Source organism: Pimephales promelas, chromosome 17 (assembly GCF_988280905.1).
Source record: "Pimephales promelas chromosome 17, fPimPro1.hap1.1, whole genome shotgun sequence".
Taxonomy (NCBI): domain Eukaryota; kingdom Metazoa; phylum Chordata; class Actinopteri; order Cypriniformes; family Leuciscidae; genus Pimephales; species Pimephales promelas.
In genome coordinates, this window is record NC_142785.1 from 20,057,176 (window position 1) to 20,082,717 (window position 25,542).

Consider the following 25,542-nt stretch of genomic DNA (forward strand, 5'->3'; position numbering starts at 1 on the left):
ACATTTAAAATCCATTACAGAGCCCTTACACTGATCATAGCTCACGTTCCACAGAAAAGAAAGAGCAGGAAATGAGAGCAATGAATCAAAGTAATACCATCAAGCATTAGTGCACCACTATTCAACTACATCACAGAGGCCTTGCAGACCGATAAACAATCGCTTCATTTTTCCGACTCTAAAATTGCACAGTAGGACAGAGAACAGTGTGACTGAGGTAGACTTGTTTATGTAGTTTTTACCCTCCAAGCTTTTGTTTTTGCGTCATTATTTTCATTGACTTTTCTTTAAAAAGAATGAATTGAGGTAACTTTTTAAAAGTCATCTTTCTACATTCAACCCTTGTAGAGTGATTTTTTAACAATTATTTATCGGTAGATATCGGATATTTAATTTGAGCATGTTCATTTCCGCTAAGGGTGCTCCGATCAGGATTTTAGGGGCAGATCACCGATCTCTGAAAGCAGTATCAACCAATACGGATCACTAATACTGATCACACCCCCCAGTTTACAGATGAGACGAGAACGAGATCAGCTAAGGACCTCGAGCTCGAGGAATCAAACACCCCTCGAACTCTGGAATCAAACACCCCCTTTGACTAGTCATCATAAAATTATGCAGTTTTTAACTCATCTCAGACTTAAACTTTAGTAGTAAAGCATAAGAATAAAGAAAGCAATGCTTCGATAAACACACTATGTTTTGCGGTCAGGGTTCAGATCACACGTTACAATGGATCGCTGTCTAAATCCTTTTGGACCAGACGTTAAATACCCATAGGCCCTTGACAAAACACGAGCAGAGAACATAAGCAGGTGATAGAAATGGCAGCCAGTCTGGCCTCTGGGTCCTCCAAGAGCATTCTGCAGCCAAACAAACACAGCTTTAAACACAATTACACTGAATGCTGACAGATACGGAGGAAAGGAAACTTGATGTGGAATTCAAGGAATATGACAACGGAGGGAGGACTATAGAAAGCGTCCAAGATCAAGGCTACGTCTTGCTGGGTACTACATAGGAATTAAGTGTGACCAATTGGGAATAAATAATATACATTTGGGGTAAAATGCTCTTGATGGCAAAGCTTTGATTTGATTTGGATTTCAAGTAGCATTTTTTTTAAACATTATCGAAGTTAAAAGTTATAGAAGTTATAGAAAACTGTTGTGCTGCTTAATACGTTTTTTTCAAGCATTTATTTGAAATAAATTCATTTTTACAGATATAACAGTGAACAATATAATTTTACAGTATAATGCTTAAAGTCCCTGTAAAGGCAATTCTACAAAAAACGTTCTAAACACATTATAAATGTTACATATGTATTGCTAAAACATATTACAAAGACTGTGAACTGTGAAGTACTGAAATGTGGAGTTAGACCGTTAAACAGTTTTTCACCATTGCAATTTTACGGATTGTTTGGGCGGGGCTAAAACAGGGCTTGATGACGCACAGAGTCTGATCTCTCCCCTAACATACAATACCACTCCCCGAGCACATTCGCATTCACCGCTCAATCGCGAGCACTGTCAGTACTAGTATTAGTTACTACAGCTGAGCCTACAGTTTGCTACCTAGCTATGCCTTCGACACGGGCATGCATAGGCTACCTGGATGCGATCATGTACAAAACAGATCGATATCTCCATATAAATTCCCTAAAAACGATCACATCAAGAAGAGGTTTTTAGAGAGCCAACCTTGATGAAGAGCTGAGGATCGCCGCCAACACCCGCCTCTGTAGTGATCATTTTACACTGGATAGTTTTATAAACTTTCCTCAGAGACAACTGGGATTCACTGATTATCCACTGTTACTGGTGAACGGGGCCGAAACGACTATCTCCCGCCTCAGTGTTCATCCTCCCGTCGCGAAAGCAGTTTCAACTAATATCACCGTCGACAGCTTTCCCAGTAGTGGGCGTGGTTTCAGCACAGCCAGCGGATACGCCCCCAGCGTTTGAGAACAGAGATAACTGCTCATTTTTTCATGATTTTGATAGCTTATTTTATGTACTTGCCGGCTTTTTTTATCATTCAAATTTGGCTGGGTGGCTAATAACACATTTTTCTGTGATGTGGCAAACTCAGAACACATACTTAACTTTGACTTTACAGGGACTTTAAACTAGAGCGTCTTTACAGTCACTAAGCAATTTAAAGGAGTAGTTAACTTTAAAAAAAAAAAAAGTTAACTAACTTTTGCTGATAATTTACTCACCCCCATGTCATCCAAGATGTCCATGTCTTTCTTTCTTCAGGCAATAAGAAATTAAGGTTTTTGATGAAAACATTCCAGGATTTTTCTCCATATAATGCACTTTACTGGTAACCAAACAGTTCAAGGTCCAAAAGACAGTTTAAGTGCAAACTGTTCAAAGGGCTTTTAACGATTCCAGACGATGAATAAGGGTCTTATCAAGCGAAACGATCACTCATTTAAAAAAAAAAAAAACAAGGTTTAAGTTTTATAAGCTCAAATGGTCGCCTTGCTCTGTTCTGTGATGCACGTTCGTGACTCTCCTGTTCAAACTTGTTCATCAAAATGAACGAATCTTTTTCGTCAATTCGTTTATTGAATGACATGAAAAAAGATTTGTTCATTTCATCATTTAAAGCCCTTTGAACAGTTTGCACCGAAAGTGTCTTTTAGACTTTGAACCGTTTGGTGCCCAGTAAAGTGTATTATATGGAAAAAAATCCTGGAATGTTTTCATCAAAAACCTTAATTTCTTTTCGACTGAAGAAAGAAAGATATGGACATCTTGGATGACATGGGGTGAGTAAATTATCAGCAATTTTTTTTTTAAGTGAACTACTCCTTTAATACATCCTTCCTGAAAAGTATTAATTTAAAATTTATAAAATATAACACATTCATAAAATATAATGAACACCCATAATGTTGAAATGATCTCAACTTCTTCTCTTCCGCTTGTCTCTCAATGACCAGAGCAGCTGGATCAAGTAACCCCTGACAGTCCAAAGCCTGCGTGCCCCAGAACAGCACCAGTGGCCCAACTGCACCTCATCACCTCACGCTCAAACTGATCGCAGACCTTCAGAGAGCAAAGACAGGAAAGGCCTGCAGACAGACGGGCTTGACTGTGACATGCCTGTCAGAGATGGATGTTTACACAAACCCCACCATACAAGACTGGTGAGACACACAACTTTAACTCCTCATTATGGAGACTTTTTTTCTGACTATTCTACACCAAGCAGAGTCCAGAAGATGAGAACACTGGTTAATGTTCCAGGTAAAAGGTACATGTCAGAACTTACAACTTCAATAACATTACCATTTAAACCAGCATATCCATTCCAGAAATTAGGGGCAACAATCTTTGCAGTTTATTCCTCATTTCTAATATCCATTTTCACAACTCAAATGAATGACACCCATTTACTGCATGTGTGGCACTTGCAATACGCCAATTCAGATTTATGGCAGCTACAGCATTGTGAACACAGTGAGATCATCCAAAAATAGCCAACAGAGCCCATACTTTCCTTATGAAAGATGTTGAAATAAGGTGTCCGTCGTGTAAAGGTAGAATATGATCTCAGATGGTATGAGACCTACTTTACTTTTCCTCAGACGAGGTCTTGCCCCCGTTTGTGTCCGTAACCCAGCACTATTTGCTCTAATTGCGCATAATGTAATATGTCAGTGGCTTTATGGATTAAACATATACTGCATAATATATGTCTGCATTCCATCCCAAGCACATTCAGTTACCCTGACAAATGCACATGTGCACGCACATAAAAATACACACTCTCACTCAAGCGTATGTGTGCACTGAGATATGCATTTGTTGACTCTGGAGCATGCAGAGTCCAGACACTGAATGCCCAAGTTTTGTATTACTCTGGAAATTTATTTTGGATGCAGAATACAGATTATAAAGAATCAGAATCAGACACCAGCTGCTCTTTAAGAGACTTCACAAACATTAATATGGTGGCTCGGTATTAAGTAGGAAAATGTTGGCTATAGCCGTAACTGCCAGCGGCGGGGACTCCAACAAATACATCTTCAGCATCTCACACTCAACAGTAGGGCAGACGTCTCCATCTGTGTTATAAACTGATAAGTAGGTGAGAGATTTGAACTTCCTGACTGCAAATGGAAAGCTTTAATATGGTGAGAATGGAAGTGATTTTATAGCTGTTTGTGTCAAGTTTATAAACTGAAATAAAAAGAAAATTGAAAAAGCAAAAGCAAAATAAACCAAATATGAAAAACAATAATTCATATATATATATATATATATATATATATATATATAAAATATTTATTAAATAAATATATATATATATATATATATATATATATATATATATAAAATATTTATTAAATAAATATATATATATATATATATATATATATATTTATTTAATAAATATTTAATATATATATATATATATATATATCTATATATATATATATTTATTTAATAAATATTTAATATATATATATATATATATATATATATATATATATATTAATGGGGGGTGGGGATCAAAAACATTTTCAAATATTGGATCAAAGTGTAATTGCAGCCATACAAAAAATTAATCAAATTTTATAGGATAGAGTTCATAGGAAATAACAATTGGGCTTATAATGCATTACATACAAAACTAAAGAATTTAAGTAAAGGTATTCACCATGCACATTGTAATCATTTCATAAATAATTGTAACCAATTGTAGTTTAAAATGCATTATAATATTTGTACATTCCTTGTTACAGCTTAAATTGGCTGTTTGCATGTTTTCAAGTATTGCACTTTATAAAGTTGTAACAATGTATTATATCATAATTGTGGTTACGATTGTTCATGATACAATACAGTGCATTATAAGGTGCATTAAAAGGCATAATTAATGCATTAAAGTACTTTTATAATATATTATACATAAAGGCTTTAAGTAAAGTGTCACCAAACTATTTACTTCTCACTAGAAGAGTTTATATATTCTAGGAAAAGTTTCCAAATTATCCTTCTCTTGCTTTCATGTTCCCCTCTGTCTTACATAGGCACACACACTACAAACTTAAACTAGGTGGAAATTACAGGTTGTGTCAGATTTCCTGTAAGGCTCTCTGGAGTGGCACCTTGGCAGAGGAACAGAGTGCAGTGGGACATGTGTGAAACCCTGCTTTAATTGCATGGAGAAAAGAGAGCAGAGGTCTTTGGCTTAGACTGTGGTCCGCTGTCTGTCAGACCTCCTCTGCCAACAGCATGTACAATGGGACCAATGTGGCCAGTGAACTATGTATTAACAATGATTACATGTATCTGAACCTTAATGACAGCAGTGATGGACCATGACAAAATGAGGGGGAGAAAAACGTCCAAATTAAAGGAACTGCAGGAAAAACGAGTGAAAGCCGATAAGCACAGGCACAGCACAACCTGATTAAACTGAGTTCCCAAAAGTAGCATGAGAAAACTTGTGTAAATACACACTCAAAAAAGACAAGCCGGAGAGTACAAGTAAATAAAGTGACAAAACAATTAAAACTGGCCTTAACCACAGATTTAGATTTAGCAATAACAACAGCCTACATCCCTGTTTCAAGCCTGAAACCGTTCACATTCAATATAATCACGATTTGACTTTTTCTGGATGTGCTTTTAGATCACCATTTATACAACCAACTAAACAAAAAACAAAGCTATCCTTAAACAACAAATTATAATGATACAACTACAGAGAGATTTAGTGACCTAGTGTGTTATAGCACAACTTAGAGTATTTTATGTCTAACATTTCTCACACACTCACCTTGACCAATGAATATAGACTCCTCTCCCCAAACATAGCGTGTAGAAAGGAGCGGTCATCTGCGCTCTCAACATGAGGTTGCAGCTGAGACGGCAATGCAGACAACAGCTCATACAGACCTGCAGAGGAAATACAGGAAACACATTACAGAATTAGACACACACTCCCAATACCCATAGAGAAAACATAGACGGATGCAAACAAGTCCCATAAAATCTGCATTAACAGTCACCTGAAGCATGTCAGATCAGTTATGAAGATCATTTTCCAGTGATAACCTCTAAGATGGTGTGACGTTAGTATAGTCTTTAAACATCAGTGAGCCAACAACCAAAAATTGAAAACATTACAGTTTAATTTAACATGCTCGATGGGTCAAACTGAGGTTAAAAAAAAAGTCCTCTCCCAGGCTGCACCTTACTTCCTCCCTTTGTCTGGATATTTCCTGTTTTTCTAGGAATCACAACTGGAACTGTGAATCAAATCCCTAAAGTTTCATTGGGATGCCTGTGATGTTTAAACGAGCATAAACACCACCCAGGTCTTAATAAGATGCTTATGCACAAGCAAACACTGCAGAGGAAGGTAGAAATGAAGACTACTATTATTAAGAAAGTAACTGACCCAAAAATCATCATTTATTCACCTGCATGTCATTCCAAAACAGTATGACTGACTTTTTCTTCTGTGGAAAAATATATAAAATATATTTTTCTTTATATAATTTATATAAAATATAAATGTATATATACACAAAATATATTTTGAAGAATTTTGGTAAACAAACTGTTTTTGTGATCACTTGGACAAATAAACACTTAAAGCATTTTTTCAAATTATTTTATGTTGCACACAAGAAAAAAAGGTTTGGAATGACATGAGCATAAAGAGACATGAGAATTAAAATATCCAAAAAACACTATAACAGTTATATATTTTGTTGACATGTGCATTATCCAAAATGATTTTTACTAGTGTAACAGTCACACCGTGTCAATGTCGTACCATCAGGGTCCGAAATGAACACCCGCCAAGAGCCAAATGTGGGTGGATTATCTTATATATGTGAATGTGGTTGTGCAGAGCACATGTGGTGACATTATAAGCTTTGGGTACATAACCATGCCTGGGCTTGAGGATGACTTTGGAGTCATCAGGACCAAATTCCAGACATGCCGGCCTAACAGAGAGCCTGCAGATCTCCCACTCGCTTGATAGATACCAATGCCAACAGGAGAGCAGTCTTCAGCGAGAGAGGTTTAAGATCAACTGACTGGAACGGTGCAAAAGATGGACCCCTCAAAGCCCCTAGGACCATGGAGAGGTCCCATGGTGGCACAGAGGGAGGTCTGGAGGGGTTAATTCTCCTATCACCCTTCAGAAATCTCACAACCAGGTCGTTTCATATATGTGACAAAAAAAATTGCTTTGCTGGTGGATTTTTTCATCTATCATTCCCCGTGCCAGGTGAGACAAAAAGTAAAAAAAAAAAAAAAACGGGAGAGTTTAAAAGTCAACATCTAACCTTATGTCCCAGCAGGCTATAAAAGAATCTACGTAAACTGAACATTATTGGCCGCCAGGCCAAATATACCGGACGGGATGTGAAAAAATGCTGTGCCAAGCAGTGTTTCCTTTTCACACGCCTACACTTCCCAGCGGCCTCCAGAAAATAACAGCGTTCCTCCGACATCAATGGCAGTGCTGGAATACAACAGGGCGGAGCAGAGGCCGAAAGGACCTGCTTCTCAAATTCACAGCATTATGGGTCAGCAGCACAGGGCATGGAGAGCAGCTTTAATTACACAGCCTGTTAGGAAGGCAGCAAGGTCATCCAAACTGTCTGGAGTTAACACAATACACACAGACACGCACAAACGCTTAAGTGATGCAGACATGATGGTTTTCTGGAACAACACAGATATTCTTAGCCGGTCACATAAGGGCCTGAAAAAAAGAAACAAGGACAGCGCATACAAACACACAAACACACGCCACAATAGAGGCTGTCCGCATGGGAAATATGCTCCGTTGGCTCCCTGTCTGGCTTCTGTTGACCTCACACTAGCCAAGAAGAGGACAACTGGCAGAAAACCAGACCAAAAAGATTTACAGGCCACATTTCGAAAAGGAACAGTAAAATGGCTTTCTTTGAATGTCTTGTTTGGAGGGGTTCAAGAGTCAATAGTGCAAAAAGATTCACACACACTCGTCTCAGTGAGCTGTGCAGCAGAAAATGGACACGGGGCCATACTTCTATCCTTCAAGTGCTGAGAGACTGACTCTGTGAAGCAATATAAATGTCATACAAATACACACTCATGCATAGAACCACCTTAGAGCTCACTATTTCAGGTGATACTCCGAGAACATGGTTCATGCCGGTCTGTGAGAAAACTGAGTGAGTGAATGGAAATATGAAAACAAGAACAGCTGTACTCTGCATACTTTCATTCATTTTTCCTTTGATTTGCCTCCTAAAACAGAAAAACTACATCCACAGCGAGAAAGAGAGGCCCTCCGGATCTAACAAATTGTTGTAAATTATCTGGCTAGTGGCTACACAAAGGTCTGAGACGTAGTGATCTTTGATCTGTGTCTAAACAGCATGAAGCACACAAACATGCATGCTCTTTTGGCATTCGGAGTCCATTGTAGGGTTTCATCGCAGTGTTCTCAGCTCCAGCCTCTTTAACCACAACACCACATCCGAGCTCTTGCCCAGGATTTCTCAGACCTACTAGCATGTTCTGGACCATCTACTCCAATTATACACACAGCCACACACTAAAAAGTGTCTAGTCGTATACATCAGTAGTGCATATATACACTCCGTCATCCTACTAATTGCTATAAACAATTCGTACTCCATTCTGCAACTTTAATTGTTGCAAATGTGAATTTGTAGCAGTAACTTTAAATGAAAATACCCGTTGATGGACGTTTATGTGGCAATATACAGTACAAGACAATGTAAAAAGGCATTCAGAAAAGTTTGAGGTATGTAATATTAATTTTATGCTTATCAAGGTACATTTGATTGATCAAATACAGTAAATATTGTGAAATATTATTACAATTTAAAATAAATTTATATTTTAAAACAATTTATTCCTGTGATGGCAAAGCCGATCATTTCTCCAGTCTTGAGTGTCACATAATCCTTCAGAAATCATGCTGATTTGGTGCTCAAGACATAAAACAGTTGTGCTGCTTATTATGTTTCTGGAAACCATAATGCAATTTTTCAGGATTCTTTGATGAATAGAAAGTTCAAAAGGAACAGCATTTATTTAAAACAGAAACATATTGAGTGACTGCAATTTCACACAAAAAAAAATTCACTTGGTTTAAAATTTTTCTGGGGCCTCACATATAAAACTTTCCATAGATTTCATCCCAAAAGTGTCCGTACACACAAAAGTTAGATTTAGCATGCCAGTACGCACAAACATTTTCAGATTTATAAAACCATGCGTACGTCAGAACCTGCACAAAATTCCCTTTAGAAAACTTAGTCAGCAGAAGATTGTGCATACATGCATCTCCCAGAATGACCATATGAGTTTAATGTCATCTGCATATTTTTTCCATGCATATTCCAATCCACATGATACCAATGTTTTACAGTACAAAAACATTAGGAAAATATGAGATGGGCCATCACATTGCTAAAGTCATTCAGGATTCTTGTATTATTTTAGAATAAATAAATCAAAATACATTTTAGAGAAAGTTTTCAGAGAAGAGTTATTCTCATTTTTTTTCCACTGGCCAAATATAATTTTTTGAATTGCTTTAAGCAAATCAAACTTATGCAATTTTGCCTTTAAAGTAAACATATATATTAGGATGTTTATATATTTTTAAATTGAAATAGAGAGGACTTATTTTTTGCAGTTTTTTAGTTTTAATAATTGTCATCATTGACAATTACAAATTTCAGCACAGCACACACATTTCAGTACTTAACTCCATTAATAAGAGTGGCATATTTTATCTAAATGTGCATATCAGATGTAAAACAGTTTAAATCATTGTTTGAGTATCCGTATGGTACGCACACATTTACAATAAGATTTGTTTTTTTTTTTAATATAAATCTCAACGTGTGCATGGAAAATTACGCACATATGCAACATTTATACATCAGGCCCCTGGTGTTTTTTTCCCAATGCTGGGCCAGTGCTTTTCAACATGTGGACACACATAAGAGGAAAATATAATCAAAAAAGATGGCTTTTTTCATTCTGATCTAGAGGCACAGTAGCCAAGGTCAAACCGTCCCTCAAATGAGCATCTCTGGAGCTCAGAATCTCTGTTATTTTACTGAGATTAGACAGAACAGGAGGAAATATGATCCTGAAGCAGCCATTTAAACACATGTAGAAAAGATTCAGTCCAATCACACTCTGATTCCATGTGACAGTACACATTTCATGCCTATATCAGAGCTCAATCACACCAGAAAAATAACACCGGACTACATCTGACAAGACCTCAGGCTCTGGCGAGAGGAAAGCCCAAGGTAGAGATGCCTGATGAGCCCTGGTTGACGGCTTATACCCAAAAATGGGTGGAAAGGAAAAAGGGCTTTGAATTTTAAGTTGGGTTTTTGAAACTCTAGCTACTAAAAGATCAGATGTGTAACCAGAATATCAGAGACAAAGTGGTTGGCTCTTTTGACATGGGTTAGTAAGTCACCACCCAGAGCACCCTATCAACCAATTAGCAACACTCTAGTATTGTGAATGTGATGGATATGCAATAAAGTAAATCTAGATTGCTTGTTTGAGGCTTTTAGACCTTGTGTATGAAGATGTTCAGACCCTTTTTATACTGGTTCAGAAAACACACCAGACATTCGGAACTGAATGCGTTCTGCTTGTTGACAGCGATACATATCTCTATCCCCTGAAAATGGGGACATAAAATAAATAAATAAATAAATGAAATTCCTTGTCCCTCCGCTTTACTACCTCTCCTTTCTCTTGCATTTGGTAAAATGAAGTGGAAATTTTCATTCTGATGTAATTGGAAACAGGGAGCTATTCCAGTGGCAACAAATCCTTGTGTTACAGTTCTGCATCCCTGTGGCAGTAGAGAGAGAGAGAGAGAGAAAGAGGAGAGATGGAAAAGAGGAGGATAAATGGCTGGAAATCGATAAAGTGCTCCCAAAGTGCTTACTGCAGCCGCTACTAACGTTCCTCTCTCCTTCCCTCCCTCCCTTGCTTTCGTTCTGTCCTCTGCTCCCAGATGCTCTGCATTCTTGACATCAGAATGGAAAAATTTACTGTTAGCCGAGAAGAAATTTAATATGGCCATTCCTGTCATATCCCTCATTGCAGCCATATTCAGTTGGTGTTCTGCTGAAGCCATAAGAGAGACTCAGTACCTGAACGATAAAACAATATGGAGCTCAATGTGGATCTCGTTACGGACAACGGCATCATTACACCATACACTTGTTTCTGAACAGGAACGATGGAAATATTATTTCCACATACACACTAATCAAAAAACAATTCCAGTTTCAAGTAGAATACCTGCACAGATAGTTTCATGCATAAAACCTGTCACACACACACACACACACACATGCATTCATCTTCATTAGAGGAGGTTTATCTGCTAAAGAACTTCTGTCCTAAAAATTTCCCACATGTCCCCTTTTGTCTCTCAAGCCTACCTGGCGCTCTTATCTTTTTAGTGATGCCTTGGGGAGAGTTTTAGGAAAATAGGACCAGCAGGCCTGCCCAGAATAACACTGTAAAACTTCATACGGCTCATAAAAATCTAGTAGGGGGCTACGATGCTCCAATCAAAGGGCAGATTCAAAATGATCAGGCTAACAGACTGTGAGGAAGGCAGGAGGGAGTGCAGCTCAAACAACTGAACCACTCACTGAATGACCTTTCCTTTCACGGTTTATGAAAATAATAATATATTTAAAAAATATATTATCTTTTGATCGTTATATTTATGAAAAAGAAATAAATAAAAATAAAAGTAAATTAATTAATTAAAATCAATATATACATTTTATATAAATATTATATAAAATATACATTTTATATAAATATTTGATTATTTATATAAATATTTGATATATATATATATATATATATATATATATATATAATCATAAAATATTACAATATTTCAATAAATAAATGTGCTTTTTTTAAAACAATAAATAAATAGATCTGGGGCCTCATGCATAAAACTTTGCGTAGATTTCATCCTTAAAGTGTGCGTACGCACATAAGGCAGAATTTGCGTACGCACAAAAGTTTTCAGATTTATAAAACCGTTCGTACGCCAGAACCTGCGCAGAATTCACTTTATAAATCCCAGTCAGCGGGAGATTATGCGAACGTGCGTCTCCTCCCCGAAATAACCATATATGAAAAATTACAAAGCCTAGTTTTACTATGCATATCCTCATCTGCATATCATTTGCATATGATTATTCATCCACGTGATACCAAGTTTAACGGTACAAGACGTTAGGAAAATATGAAATGTGGATGTGCCGTCACATTATTACAAACATTTTTTTTTAGTAGCCTATATCCTTGCCTTGTTTTTGAATGAATAAATCAAATAGTGTTAAATACATTTCAGAGAAAGTTTTTCTCAATCTTTTCCACTGGCCAAATAGTATTTTTAATTGATTTATATTTTAATGGATAATGGAAGAGATTTTAATGGAAGAGATAGACATGGTTGTGCATTATTTGCACGAAACAGTTTTCTCAGACAATCTCTAGTTAAAACATCAAAACACAGCATGCCAGAAGAAAAGTGTTCAAAAGCAATGCATCCACAACAAATAGGTCTATTTATATTTATTGAATATATATATATATATATATATATATATATATTGTAACTTCTCAGTAATGATTTCATGTAGTTTAACAGTTTAACTCCATTAATGAGAATGGCATATTTAATCTAAATGTTTATATCAGAAGTAAAACATAGTTTAAACCATTCTCTTATTTATTTAAACTGTTATTGTGAATATGGACTGTATTTATGATTTGGACTCATAATGAAGATTTAGGGTTTTACTCCATCTGCCGTTAGATTATAGGCTATATGCGTCAGTTTCACCAAACGGCCCAACGCGCGTGCTGGCGGTCATTTAAGAAGGGATGGATGTTTGCTTCAAGTGATGATAGGTTTGTGAAATTATATTTGTATTATCTTTCTGTAGATGTATAATTTTCTTTAGACTCTCTGTCTAATAGTAAGCAAAAAGACATTTGACTCCAGCTCACCATCGGTGTCTCCAAAACCCATACTCTTCTAAAAGAGTGCGTACGCACGGTCAAGAGCATCCTTACGGTGCGCACTTATTTACGCCAAGTTTATTTTTTATAAATCCCGATGTGCGCGTGGAAAAATGCGTACGCATATTTCTATGCCCATTTTGTGCGTACGCAACGTTTATACATGAGGCCCCGGAGTGCAATTAGGACAGGGTTAGACGAATCAGTTCCGTCTCAAAAAAGTAAGTGATGAAGGCATGCTTTTTAAGGCTATTGTATGCTGTTCTTTTAGGAAGTCTTAGAGAATAATGCCTGATTTTGTGAATGTGAGCTGAAGTGCACATGATGATTGAGTTTGCAGTTGATGCAAGATGAATTACAGTAATTTATCATGAGACATCAACACCAGAGGTACTTTCTCTCACATACACATTTTACAGGTAGTGGGTGGATGGGTCGCTCAGTCCAAAGACACCCAAGGGTAATGAAATCAAATGCCACCAGGAAGAAAAACACCCACACGAAAAACAGGATACATGGAGTAAAAGAATAGCTTTTTACATCCATATAGAGGAATGAGACTAGAACAGAACAGACACTGTGTGATGGAGAGGTTTAATGAAAGAATGAATAGACCTGTGTTGAGAAAATAGAAAAGAAAAAAAAAAAGATCATAAGAGCCAGAAACAAGCTAATAATTTAGTGGCAGTCATCCTTGATCAATTTTATAGCAGACTTTGGTGATTAAATCTCAATTTCCTGCCTTATGAATGGGATGTTTAAAGTGTGTGTGTGTATAAGAGAGATGGGTGGGAGTTATGTTAGGTGTCCAACAACAGCATTGCAGGCAATAACACATCCAGAGCAGTGGCATAACGGCACAGGAGTGCTCGCACACATCTTGACATAAGGTATGTAATGATTCTAATCTATCAGATCCACAGTGGCTTACTGGGCGTTCAAAGTGTTCATTAAAAACCAGGATTGCACAAAACAGACGTAACCCAACCATACCACACGTCTCCCAGTAATCTTACGATCGTCAATCAGAATTTTATACCCCAACTAGGCATTATTTTTAAATAGATTACATTCACTTAGTAATCCCTTCTTTACAAAAGGAAATGAGACCAAGAGCAAGGGACATGGACAAGAAAAAAAAGGTACATTTGTGCATAATGATACATTCCATCGATCAATGGTGACAGGAAAAAAAAAATGCAGTTTAAAAAAAAAAAGCACCACAACTGTTTACATAATAATGACATATGTTTCTTGAGCACCAAATTAGTATATTGGAATATTTTTTGGGAAATATATTCAGTGACACTTACTGAAGTAATGTGACAAGTCTGAAGTAATGACTATTGAAAATGTAGCTTAGTTATAACAGGAAAAAGTTACATTTTAAAAACTATTAAAATTGTAATAATTTCACAATATGACTGTTTTACTTTGTTTTAATCAAATTAATGCAGCACTGGTGAGCATTAGAAACTAACTTTTAACAAAGCGATGAATGTACAATTCAGACGCTTGTGAGTCATATATCCATACTGATTAATACATCTAGTGAACCATATGTTTGTTGGTGTGTTATTTTTAACGATAAACAGCTTTATAAGCAGGAAGTTGACATTTGGCCAAGCTTGCTGGTCAAAATCCTAGAGGACCTAATTGCTGTTCAATAAGGTGTAGGGTGTAAGGATGAGGTACCTATCTCACTGCCAGTTCTGGTGGAGAGGGCTGGCATGGTGAGCGGCAAATCAGCTTCCTTTCAACTTCACAACGTTACCACAACAATCCAGCAGCGTTGGGGTTGGGCGACTCAACCCCAGGAAGAGTCTGCAAACCCTTGGTTATGTCATTGGCAAATCTATAAAAGAAAATAACGACATAGATATGAGTATATACCAGAATTTTTGTTGAGCATACACAATTACAGGAGAAGCCCTACAAATTGAACTGCGCAATGCAATATATAATGAGGCAAAGGGACAGAATGAAAAAGACAGAGATACATTAGCCCCAAATGTTCCTGAAATCAATTCCAATTTCTGCTTTTTCCGTCCAGGGGCCTGTGCCTGTCCGGATTCGTGCCGCGGCACCAAAAGCCCCTGAAACCTTTATATCACCCCAAAGACCTGTAACCAGTGACCTGAAAGAACAAATGAAAAACTGAGAGATGGAAAGAGGAAGGTGGGGGCAACCATACTTGCTCTGCCTCTAAATAGATCACACAGTATCAGGTTTGTGGGACAAGAATCTGTATGGACAGAAGAAGAAGAAAAAAAAAAACCTGATTGCAATGAAAGGTATGCTGGAGATTCAATCATACACCGCTATATGATAATAATAAAAGCACACTGCTGCCATCTAGTGGTGACATTACAGCCAATTACAATTTACATGGTTGCACTTTGTCAATTTGAACCAGATAGAAGACAAGAGGTGCAAAGAGACTTGCATTTCATAGGTAAAGACGATTTAACACACTAAAATTGCACATGGCAAGAACAGTGTAGAGATCAGATGTTTAAGGGATACTCCACTTTTTTTGGAAATAGGCTCTCAGAATTAAACAGTTGGGTTTTACCGTTTTCATATCCATTCAGCTGATTTTCTGATATTTAGAAGAATATCAGGAACCAGACAGTTTCTGGTCCCATTGACTTCCATAGTACATATTTTTTCCTACTATGGAGGTCAATGAGACCAGAAACTGTCTGGTTACTGATATTCTTCTAAATATCAGAAAATCGGAAAACTGTTGAACTCTCAGGGAGTTGTAAAATGAGCCTATTTCCCAAAAAAAAGTGGAGTATCCCTTTAAACATTTCACAAGCGCCACGCAAGATCAGACAGACCTCAAAGAGATAATACACATGAAGCTTGAGGTCAGCTTAACACATTTCTCCCTCTACTTCTTTGTTACATTATCCTCCTCTGCCTATTTCCCCACTTTGCTGACCCTTCTGTCGATCTCTCCCTCTAGTCCTGTAACTCCTGCCTGTGACTGACTCGTGGCAGTCGTGTTATTAAACGCATGGCGTGTCATTGGTGTCCACATGCGGTTTTAATTCACACTACTCATATTAAGATAAAAGAGTCTGCAAATACTACCCGGATGACCTAATTCTTCCAGCGAAATTCTGAAGTGTGCATATGATGCACATGAAGCCACAGGAGAAAATTTGTGAATGGCAGTGAAGTAATGCAACTGACACTGGTTGGTCACATGATAATGACAACATGACGAATGGATTACATTACATAGAATCAATTTTTTTAGCAATAGTGAATAAAATGCTTATTTTGAATATGCGCCTACTCGAGAGTATGCGATTGCGACTGCAAACCTCCTGTGTCTGTCAGTGATAAGACTAAGCAAGCAAACTTGGTATGAATATTCTATGTTCAATGCAAGTTAACATAGTATACAGCATTTGTGACAATGTTGATTACTTCAAGAAGTAAATGGGACCACATTCTGGAATATTTTAAAGCATAAACTTAAAGATAATCATTTCATAAAAGCACTTATATTAATTCTTCCATTAAAACTTCAGTATAATTGAATAAAGTTGTAAAATTGCCTAAATCTTTACACAGAAAAGATTAGTAAGCATTTTTCCCCACACTAAAACCATGTTAATATGTATATTGTATGTCTTGAGGTATGTCAATTGAAACAGTGAATATTATAATAAGGTGTATAGCTGCAAACTCCATTTATCCGGAAGTGAATCGGGGCCCAATCTGTGCGTAACCATGAATTCTGGGCCATTTCTGTTGGCTGAACCAGAAATTGCATTGATTCGTAAATAATCATTCCTTTGAATCAATTCAGACCACTTTTCACTCAGACCACTCTCAACGTTTCTTAGTCAATAAAACAAGACAGTATTAAGATACTCAAAAACACAAAACAAACTGATGAAGTGGATACAACATATGGCAAAAGAAAAATTGCCATTTTGCCCTTGAGCTACTTATAGTACTGGCATGCAGCTGTAAAGTTGAGCCATTCTCTGCTACAACAAAAGAAACATCAGGACATTTTGGATAAAAAAAAATATGGAGTGATTATTAGATGTAATTGATCCAGTCTGTAATATACTTTAGCATCTCTGCTTCATAGAGAATATGTGAATCGGTGAATCAAGGGCCCCAGGAGATCACTGAATCATCTGGAGGTGCATTAAGAGTCTTATAGACCAGTAAATCATGCGCATTACAGCACGTACGCGGGACTGAATGAGCCTCTAAAGCTGGTGTATTCGAAAAATGAATTATGACAAAGGGCTACCAGAAAGTTGTGCACCATCTGTAGTGAAATAAAAGCAGGTATGGAGCTAAATTCAGCTGTGCTGACTCGTTGGTTGCATTTTTAACTGCTGAATTGTCACCTGAATAGACTATATATATATGATTTTGTGTAATGTATATTTAGAAAACGTTGATATGTACCACCACCACCTATAAAAAGATGCAACTTAAATCTTATCTAGTTGTCACACCTAAATGTTTAGCTTGTTTTCATTCTAAGTCAACCTTTCTCGCCGTTCGTCTATGCTCACATACAGCAAGTCTGCTGCCATGAAGGTCAGGGCCTGGTAGGCCTTAATCCATAAAGTACACATGCCTGCTTTTATGGAAACTACAAAACGCTCCCCTGACTTCATACAATGAATCATTGGAACACAATAAATTGCCACGAGCCAGTAACGAATCATAAGGCAGACTGACTCGATCAGTGCGTGTCTGCTAAAGCTATAATAAAATGAAGTCACTTGGCTATAAGCTTATCTGTTGTCATTTCGGCCCCAAAGACTCATAGATTGGCTGGTTATCTTTGGCAGTTATCCCCTGCTGGAAGATCTCACACTGTTATGAGAGCAAAAAGTATGTTTCTCTACTGACACAAATCAAAACGTGGATGTAAACGTGACATTCGGACCACCGCGGTGGTCAGCCAAAACACATTTTTTTTGTATGTGAATGCTGTTTTACATGAATATTATAACACGACTGAAGCACAAAGCTTTGTTTAGAAAAGAAATAGGTTAGCAATTAACTGTTACATCGCAGTCATGGAAACATTTGGATTCATGAAGAATGAGAGAGTTAACAAAATTCCACATAGAAAGCATGAATTGTCTACTTCAAAACAAAACAATTCAAAACCAAAAGAAACCAACTAGCCTACTCTTTGCTTATGTAGGCTAATCGATATGAATTGTGCATTTCTCTCTAGAGGTGCGTGAACTGTGAAGATGACGAGTCAGCATCGTCAACTTAATCACTGCAGCCAACACTGACACAGAAAACAGTGGTTTATTAATAAACAATTAAAATGTCTCCTTGCTATATTTTATACATTCATAATCATTACTTTTGCCGGTTCTTTGTGACAGCTGTTATGTGCGTTATTGGCAGAGTCACCCTATGGTTACATGAACATGTTACCACCCCATCAGCACCGAAAACATGACGATTTTATTTTACAGAATAACCGCACAACCTATTCGATATTCTATAATTAAATCAACTAATCGAATATTAAAAAATCGTGACCTGCATGGAATCTTGTTTCTTTTCCCAAATCTTCACTCACGTCTTACCCATTTTCAAAGGGGATTATAAATGATTTAATTTAGGCCTATTACATTCACATTCTTTACTGTGGCAAAGTAGAAAAAAGCTGTAGGACAGATAACCTACATTTTTACTTGCCCATCAAATTCTTTTTAACACAAATTGTTTGTGCTTGTTATTAGACATTGTAAGGCGCGTCAAGTTTATTTGTAAAGCACGTTTCACACATGCGGGTGATTTTATTTTCGATTTCTCAAGCAGCGCAACATCAAACATTGCTTAAATGCCTTGCACTTGTGGAAGATAAAATTTGCTCTTCATACTATTTACATCAAGTGGAAAACATGAAGATATCAGAAAAAAGATTGATGGTCTCTTTCCTGCTCATGTCCAACATGCCACATCCCTGATCCCTCTCAAAGCGCAGAGCTGTAAGCTCTATAATGTGTCTTTGTGTGGAAATATAAAAAAAAAAAAAAAAAAAAAAAAGATTTAACTTTACTATATTATTTAAGCTACCATTATTTACTCATATTTATTTCAATGCTTTACAGGCTTTAGTGTGTTGCTGCTATGATGTAATTGCTCAAATAAACACTTTTTTGCTCAAATAAAAACTATATACAGTATATATATATATTTTTTCATTATTTCAAAACAACCAAACACGGCCAGTAGTTGGTCCATGGTGGCAAAAAACTGATTTTGTAAATAAGTGTGTTTAATAAAAAAAATTGTTGCAGCCCAAGCATTTATTAAAGATTTGTCTAACACAGCACATTAGCTGTGTTACACATTAGCCCCTGCTGGTTGATTTTAGAACTAAACATTCCATAAGAAAAGCATTGTTCTCCATTAACGGATATTTAAAAGTAGTTATCTATTCTGATATCTTTTACAATATTTCATTACAATAGAGTACATTTTTTGAGAATGCGAAGAAACCATGCACACTCTTCTAGATGACTTTGTTTTTTAATAGGCTAGGTAGATTAGCAAAAAGTGCTTTAACATTAAAATTGTAAGATCAGTTATGTGTAAATAAATATACTTTCACACATTAATGCAGCTTGCACATGCTGCACTTATCAGCTCACAACTAAACACCTGCCTACTGACAACACACATATTCCCACGCATAGACAACCACATACCTGATCGACAAGAAGAGTAAGTTCCTTCAGGAGGTTTTCTCAGTTGTAAAAACGATCTGGCAAAGAGAAATTAAAAATTTGAATAATTTTACCATAGAATGCTGTAATAAAATGCAACATTTTAATGCAAAGAAAACTTAACTATTTCTAAGAATGTTTTTTGTATGTATGACATAAAAAAATACAAATGTTGTGGGGCCAGTGAAAACATTAGTAAGGCAATTACGAAACTATACTACTATTAGTTATTTATTATTATTATTTTAACCAAAGCAGTAAAATAACACTTAATGCTTGAGCCTAGCAGTGGAAAGATATACATTTGCATGTTATAACCACCAGGTGGAGGTATAGCATAAAACATTTACTAATCATCCACTCAAACATAAAAGTGTAGACAAGAGGATCCTTGGAGAACTTAGTCTGGGTTCATTATTTTATTACCTTTAAATCCTTTAAATGTCATACAAAAGGTAATAACCTCATTCTAGAGAGCATGTATTAATGAATGTCTTGTATCCAAACCACAGCACTTTCAAGTTATTCTATAAACAAACACATTGAAGGTTATACAAAGTCTACATGATGAAACGGTTCAATAGTTTCAGCTGACTCAAAGTTCATTTCTACTGAGCGTTATTGTGAACATGAGAGGGGTGTGTGTGTGTGCCATCAAAGGTGCATTTGAGATTTGGAGCATTGTAAGAGTCATTAACGTGATGATTGGGGGCGTTTGTGTGAGAACAAAACCCCATTCCTTCAGTGAGATTTTGGGTGAGTATTGTGTGTGACCAACTCTATGGGCCCTTAGAGTTTGGAGTCATAAGGAGATGAATGATTTATTCAGGGCTCTTTTTGGAGGACAGAGTCCACAGGCACTCTGCCACCCTACCACACATCAGAGCTTTCTATTCATTCATCTGAGGATCGGCACAATCGCACAAGAAGATACACCACATGAAGCATCCACCAGTGTTGGAGAGAGTTAGAATAATTCCCTTGAGGGAATCAGCTGATTTTTGTCTGTATTAAAACACTCCACACACTGCCTTCTCTGATTCTCACCACACACATGCGGCCTTTTCAAGTCAAGTTACCATAATACACTACTGATTACAAAAGGGTTTTTTTAGAAGCCACACTAAATAACAGTGAATTATGCATAATGATGACATGCAACCAACCCTAAACCAAACCCTAAACCAACCCCTGACCCTACAGTAAGTACATGTTGATAATTAATATTACGTAACCTTCAATTACACTGTGACAAAGACACCTCAAAATAAAAGAGAATAATAAAGAACAACATTTATTTGAAATAGATTTTTGTAACAAAGCAAGTCTTTGTCAATTTTGATTCTGATTAATTTATTGCATCTGTGCTGAATACAAGTATCAATTCCTTTAATAAAAGAAAAAAACAGGGATGGGGTGGGGTGGTTTCAAGTCACAAAATTCACAAACGGTCAAACGGGTTGGTTGGTGTTTGTTTTGTTTTGTGTTTTAACACCCCATGCCAGCTTCCTTGGCTATTTTCATAGCCTGTATAAGATAAATGACATAAGGCAGGACATAATTTTGATGGCAGACTTACAGATGGCTGTGACATGTGATGTGTGGATGAAACAAGGGAGTAGCCGGATGGATGGAATTAGTGGATTTCTACAGCTGTTGTGTGAACTAGTCCTGCCACACAACTTTGCACCCTTTTATTAATATTGGTTGTTTTATGATGCTCTCTAATAGTGTTGAGCAGTATGCTCCATAGTCATACGGGGGTTGTGCAACAGTTTCCTTACACGAATAAATAAACAAGTTAACTAAGGATCATTTGCGATCAAAAAAAAAACAAAAACATGCAATGCTTCCCCTGATGTCATCCCTTTCAAAAAAATACTGTAGATGGCAAACAGACACAAAAAGAAACCCAGACACTGCATTATACACAGAAATTCAAATGGTTGTTTAACTCTACCAGCAATGGCCTCTTTTAACACATAGTACCATATAGTGTCTCTCTGCCAACAAACAAAAATCTAGCCATGAGTAGGCTCTTAAAAAAACAACAAAAAAAAAACAAGCACCGCCTCTTCTTAATGCCACTGTCAAAGCTGACTTTAACACAACCCATCTAAAAAAAACTGCACTTCTGCAAATTATATAGGTTTTTCTTGTCCTAAAAAGAGATGAAAAGGACAACATTTAATATTTCACAAATCATACCCATTTGAATATTGCACACATTTGAAGCTTATGTTTGTGAGAGAAGTTACAGTACTTTCACAACTATGAATAGGCACATTGTTAGAGGCAGATTGCAGGAGAGAATGTTGATTATTTATTTACAATCAACTACTCAACATGACAGAACATTCACTTTTCAGGCCATCACACTTTCTCAGGACAATGAACAGTAATATGAACTGCATAGATGGGTTTATTCATTGCAATGTATCATTTGCCATGATAAAGAAAAACAAAAGCAGAAAGTGTTTAGGTACACTCACTTGCTGCAAAAATATTACCACCTCACCAGTGGTCGACCGAAGGAATATTACTGATAATATACATCTATATTTATATATGTCCGACTAGTAAGGGGTTAAGCACATTATATATTCAAATAGGGTTTTTTTTTTTAATTATATAAATAAATAAAAAATCTAATAAAATGTCAAACCATTTCACTCTAGGGCCATTTCTAGAGATGAAAATAGACCTGTAAAACCATTTTAACATGTTAAATGCCGTTAAATAAGCCACATACCCTCTATGTAGATAAAAACAAAATTAAAATATTATTTCAAAACATTCAAGGGCACCTTTAAGGGAACAGCAGTTTAATGATCTCTTGAATTGGCCTTTTCAGCAGCACTTCATATGGAACAAGCATTTAGCACATCTGAACTAAAGCCAATAGCTGTTTATAAAACCAAAACTAGAGTCTGGTTGCAAGTGTGTGTGTGTGTGTGTGTGTGTGTGTGTGTGTGTGTGTGCGTGTGTGTGTGTGTGTGTGTGTGTGTGTGTGTGTGTGTGTGTGTGTGTGCGTGAGATTTGATACCACTCAGCGTCCAATACAGAAACAACAGCAGCATCCAAATAATTGGGCAAGATCAGACAAGACGTCTGATGACTAGATACCTATATTAGGAATGTACAATATATCAGCCAACATATCTGTATAGGCCGATATGTATTTTTTTTGTCTTATCGGCCCGATAAGACAAGTATATTAAAGCCGATAAATAATGGATTTTTCCTTCACCAGAGACACTTCAGATGCACATGTTCACCCTGATTTATACAGAATGTGTTCTTTCTTGATGCTTTGTTGCAGTTGCCTAGAAGCTGAAATTTAAGACTTACTGCATTTTTTGTGGGTTTTAAAAAAACAAAAAACAAACAAACTAAATGGCATGTCACTAAAAAGATGAAAAAATTTATTTAGCTAGCTTAAACAAAAGTTTTAACAAACCAACATTAAATTCAAGAATTCTTTTACAATAGGGCACCAAATTCAAAAATTATTTTACATTTCGACAACATATATGATCCACTTTCAATAAAGATTAATGTTGAAATGGGTGAAATGCTCCTTTAAGTTGCACTATGTTTTTTTTTAACCTTATTTCTCTGAAGTTATAGATTGGGGCCTTACCTGGACCCGGCTGACCATTTAAAATATAGACCCAAACCCGTACGGGTTAAAGTTCAAACGAACGCTTTAATGTGTCCAGTGTTGACCACCTAAAGCTGCTGCACCGTTGTAGACACGATGTAAGGCAAATCCTGTCAATCTAAATGTTAAAAATTTGGAAAAAAAAAAAAAAACCCATGATGGAATGTCACCAAAAAGGCCGTACAGTAAATCCCTGTTTGACGTCACAAAAAATTCCCATGATGTAGATTGAATCACAGGTACAATATTGCAAATTCTCTTTACAGTAAATAACTGTACAAATTATAGGAATGTCTAACAGCGTAGTTGATCTCATTCTCAACAGAACACTGGTTTACAGAGAAAGAGAGGATTCAATTTAGTTTCAGACACTCTGAGAGCTTAAACTGGAACTCACTCGTGCCATGGGAAAAGCCCACAATAGCTCAGATCAGAACGCATAGTGTAAATGAGGTCATGAATCGCTAGATTCACTACCCAACCTCACTGACAACATAAACCAGGACAGCGGCCTACAGTGATGTCCACTTATGAGGTGATCGTTTGAGAGCCTCATTGTCTATGAGAAAACTATGAGAAAGACAGAAAGGGAGCGATAGATGTGTGCATGCGTGCCCCTCTTCTCTATAATGGACTCCTTTGTTTCAGAGAGGTTTAAACAAAGCAAGCACTGGCTGCAGGGAGTTAGGGCCGCTGTGTCTTTTTCTGAATGAGAACTACTCACCCAAATCTGAGAGGAAGTGTAACACAATCAGAGCTCTTCAGCTTTACTTATTTGCCTCCCTCACCATCCTCCAATCATCACTTCCACATTCTCTCCTCTATTAATTTTGATCTTTTTTAGGCTCTTACAAGGATAGCATTGTCTTCTAGCAATTTGTCCTTGTCTCCTGATCAGAGGGCCTGGCCTTCCTTACACCCATGCTATCATTAAACCACCATCACACTCATGCCTTTCTTCTCTGGGGTTTAGTGCCAATACACCTCTAGACCATTTTAACAAACTCCATGTTCCCACTCGACCAAACTTTTATAAAACATATATTTTTTTAAATGGTATCTTCTTCGCCATGAAATCAAAACTGACCTCATTTACTTTGTTCACAAGCCTACTAATGTGCGCTAACAATTAATCTGTGTTAAACAATTAAATTAAGCTTGGTAATCTTTAATCAAAATCTGTAAATGTGCTTCCGCTTTATGGAATGGGTGCCGTCAGTTAGCCATGAGCGAGGGATGGAGCAGGGGTGCGCCAAAGCAAATCCCTGCCCTGTATATTCAATATTCGTTTCACTAGGAAATAAGCAAGTAAAGTCGGTAAACTTCCGGTTCATGGGGACTGTCTGTGACACACCAAGCCGACTGTGGCCAAAGTTAGGCCACCAGTGAGTGTATGTTGGACAAATGTTTGCAGTGTGTATTACACATCAACTCTGGTCGGGCTCATGTCGATGCTAAGACATAAAATTTAGACTATAACCAGTACCAGTGCTTCACTTTTAGCTTTTCTAGTTCAAACAGGTATTATTAGTAACTGCATTAATGCAAAACAATAGCCTAGAAATTTTAAGATTAGATTCACTTGATTAAAAATCCCCTCAGCGCAACCAAATCAGGTGCTGCATCCACCATCTGTAGAACTTTGTGGTATCGGTGCTATTGCTCTCAAATGTTAGCCTGGAGCCCTGCTACAGTACTGTATAAGTTACCTTTGACAAGAAATGCAACAAACAACCAGCAAAAATCTTAAGAAAATCTTACCTAAGCCACATGACAGAACTCAGAAAAAAGCAAATTAGCAACAGACACTTCCGCATCAAATACAGTGAACTGTGATCACGGCATTTTGGAATCCCCCTCACAAACAAGCAGTCAGGCTGCAAAACGTATCGGCATTCGGCAATGTGCGGTTGCAAAATGTATCAGATTGAATGTTAAATTCAGTCTGAATGTTAAATTCAATTGAATGTTAAATTCAATCTGTTCATCATATAGTATATGAGTCATCATTTAGTAT

General features: G+C 36.8%; 1 protein-coding gene across 4 annotated transcripts in view; it reads right to left on the reverse strand.

Annotated features, from left to right (window-relative positions):
• The window catches only part of mpp7a (MAGUK p55 scaffold protein 7a), a 100,836-nt gene that overhangs the window by 60,642 nt on the left and 14,652 nt on the right, over window positions 1-25,542 (reverse strand). For 2 of the 4 annotated variants that reach the window (XM_039661374.2, XM_039661376.2), the window contains exons 2-4: window positions 19,844-19,899; window positions 14,808-14,967; window positions 5,812-5,930 (exon numbers count right to left, since the gene is read on the reverse strand). In XM_039661374.2, coding sequence (XP_039517308.1) covers window positions 5,812-5,930; window positions 14,808-14,844 — 156 coding nt within the window. In that variant the 5' untranslated portion in view covers window positions 14,845-14,967; window positions 19,844-19,899. Of the gene's footprint in view, window positions 1-5,811; window positions 5,931-6,043; window positions 6,065-14,807; window positions 14,968-19,843; window positions 19,900-25,542 lie in introns of those variants that run through there. The other 2 variants (XM_089122095.1, XM_089122096.1) reach the window with 2 other exon arrangements.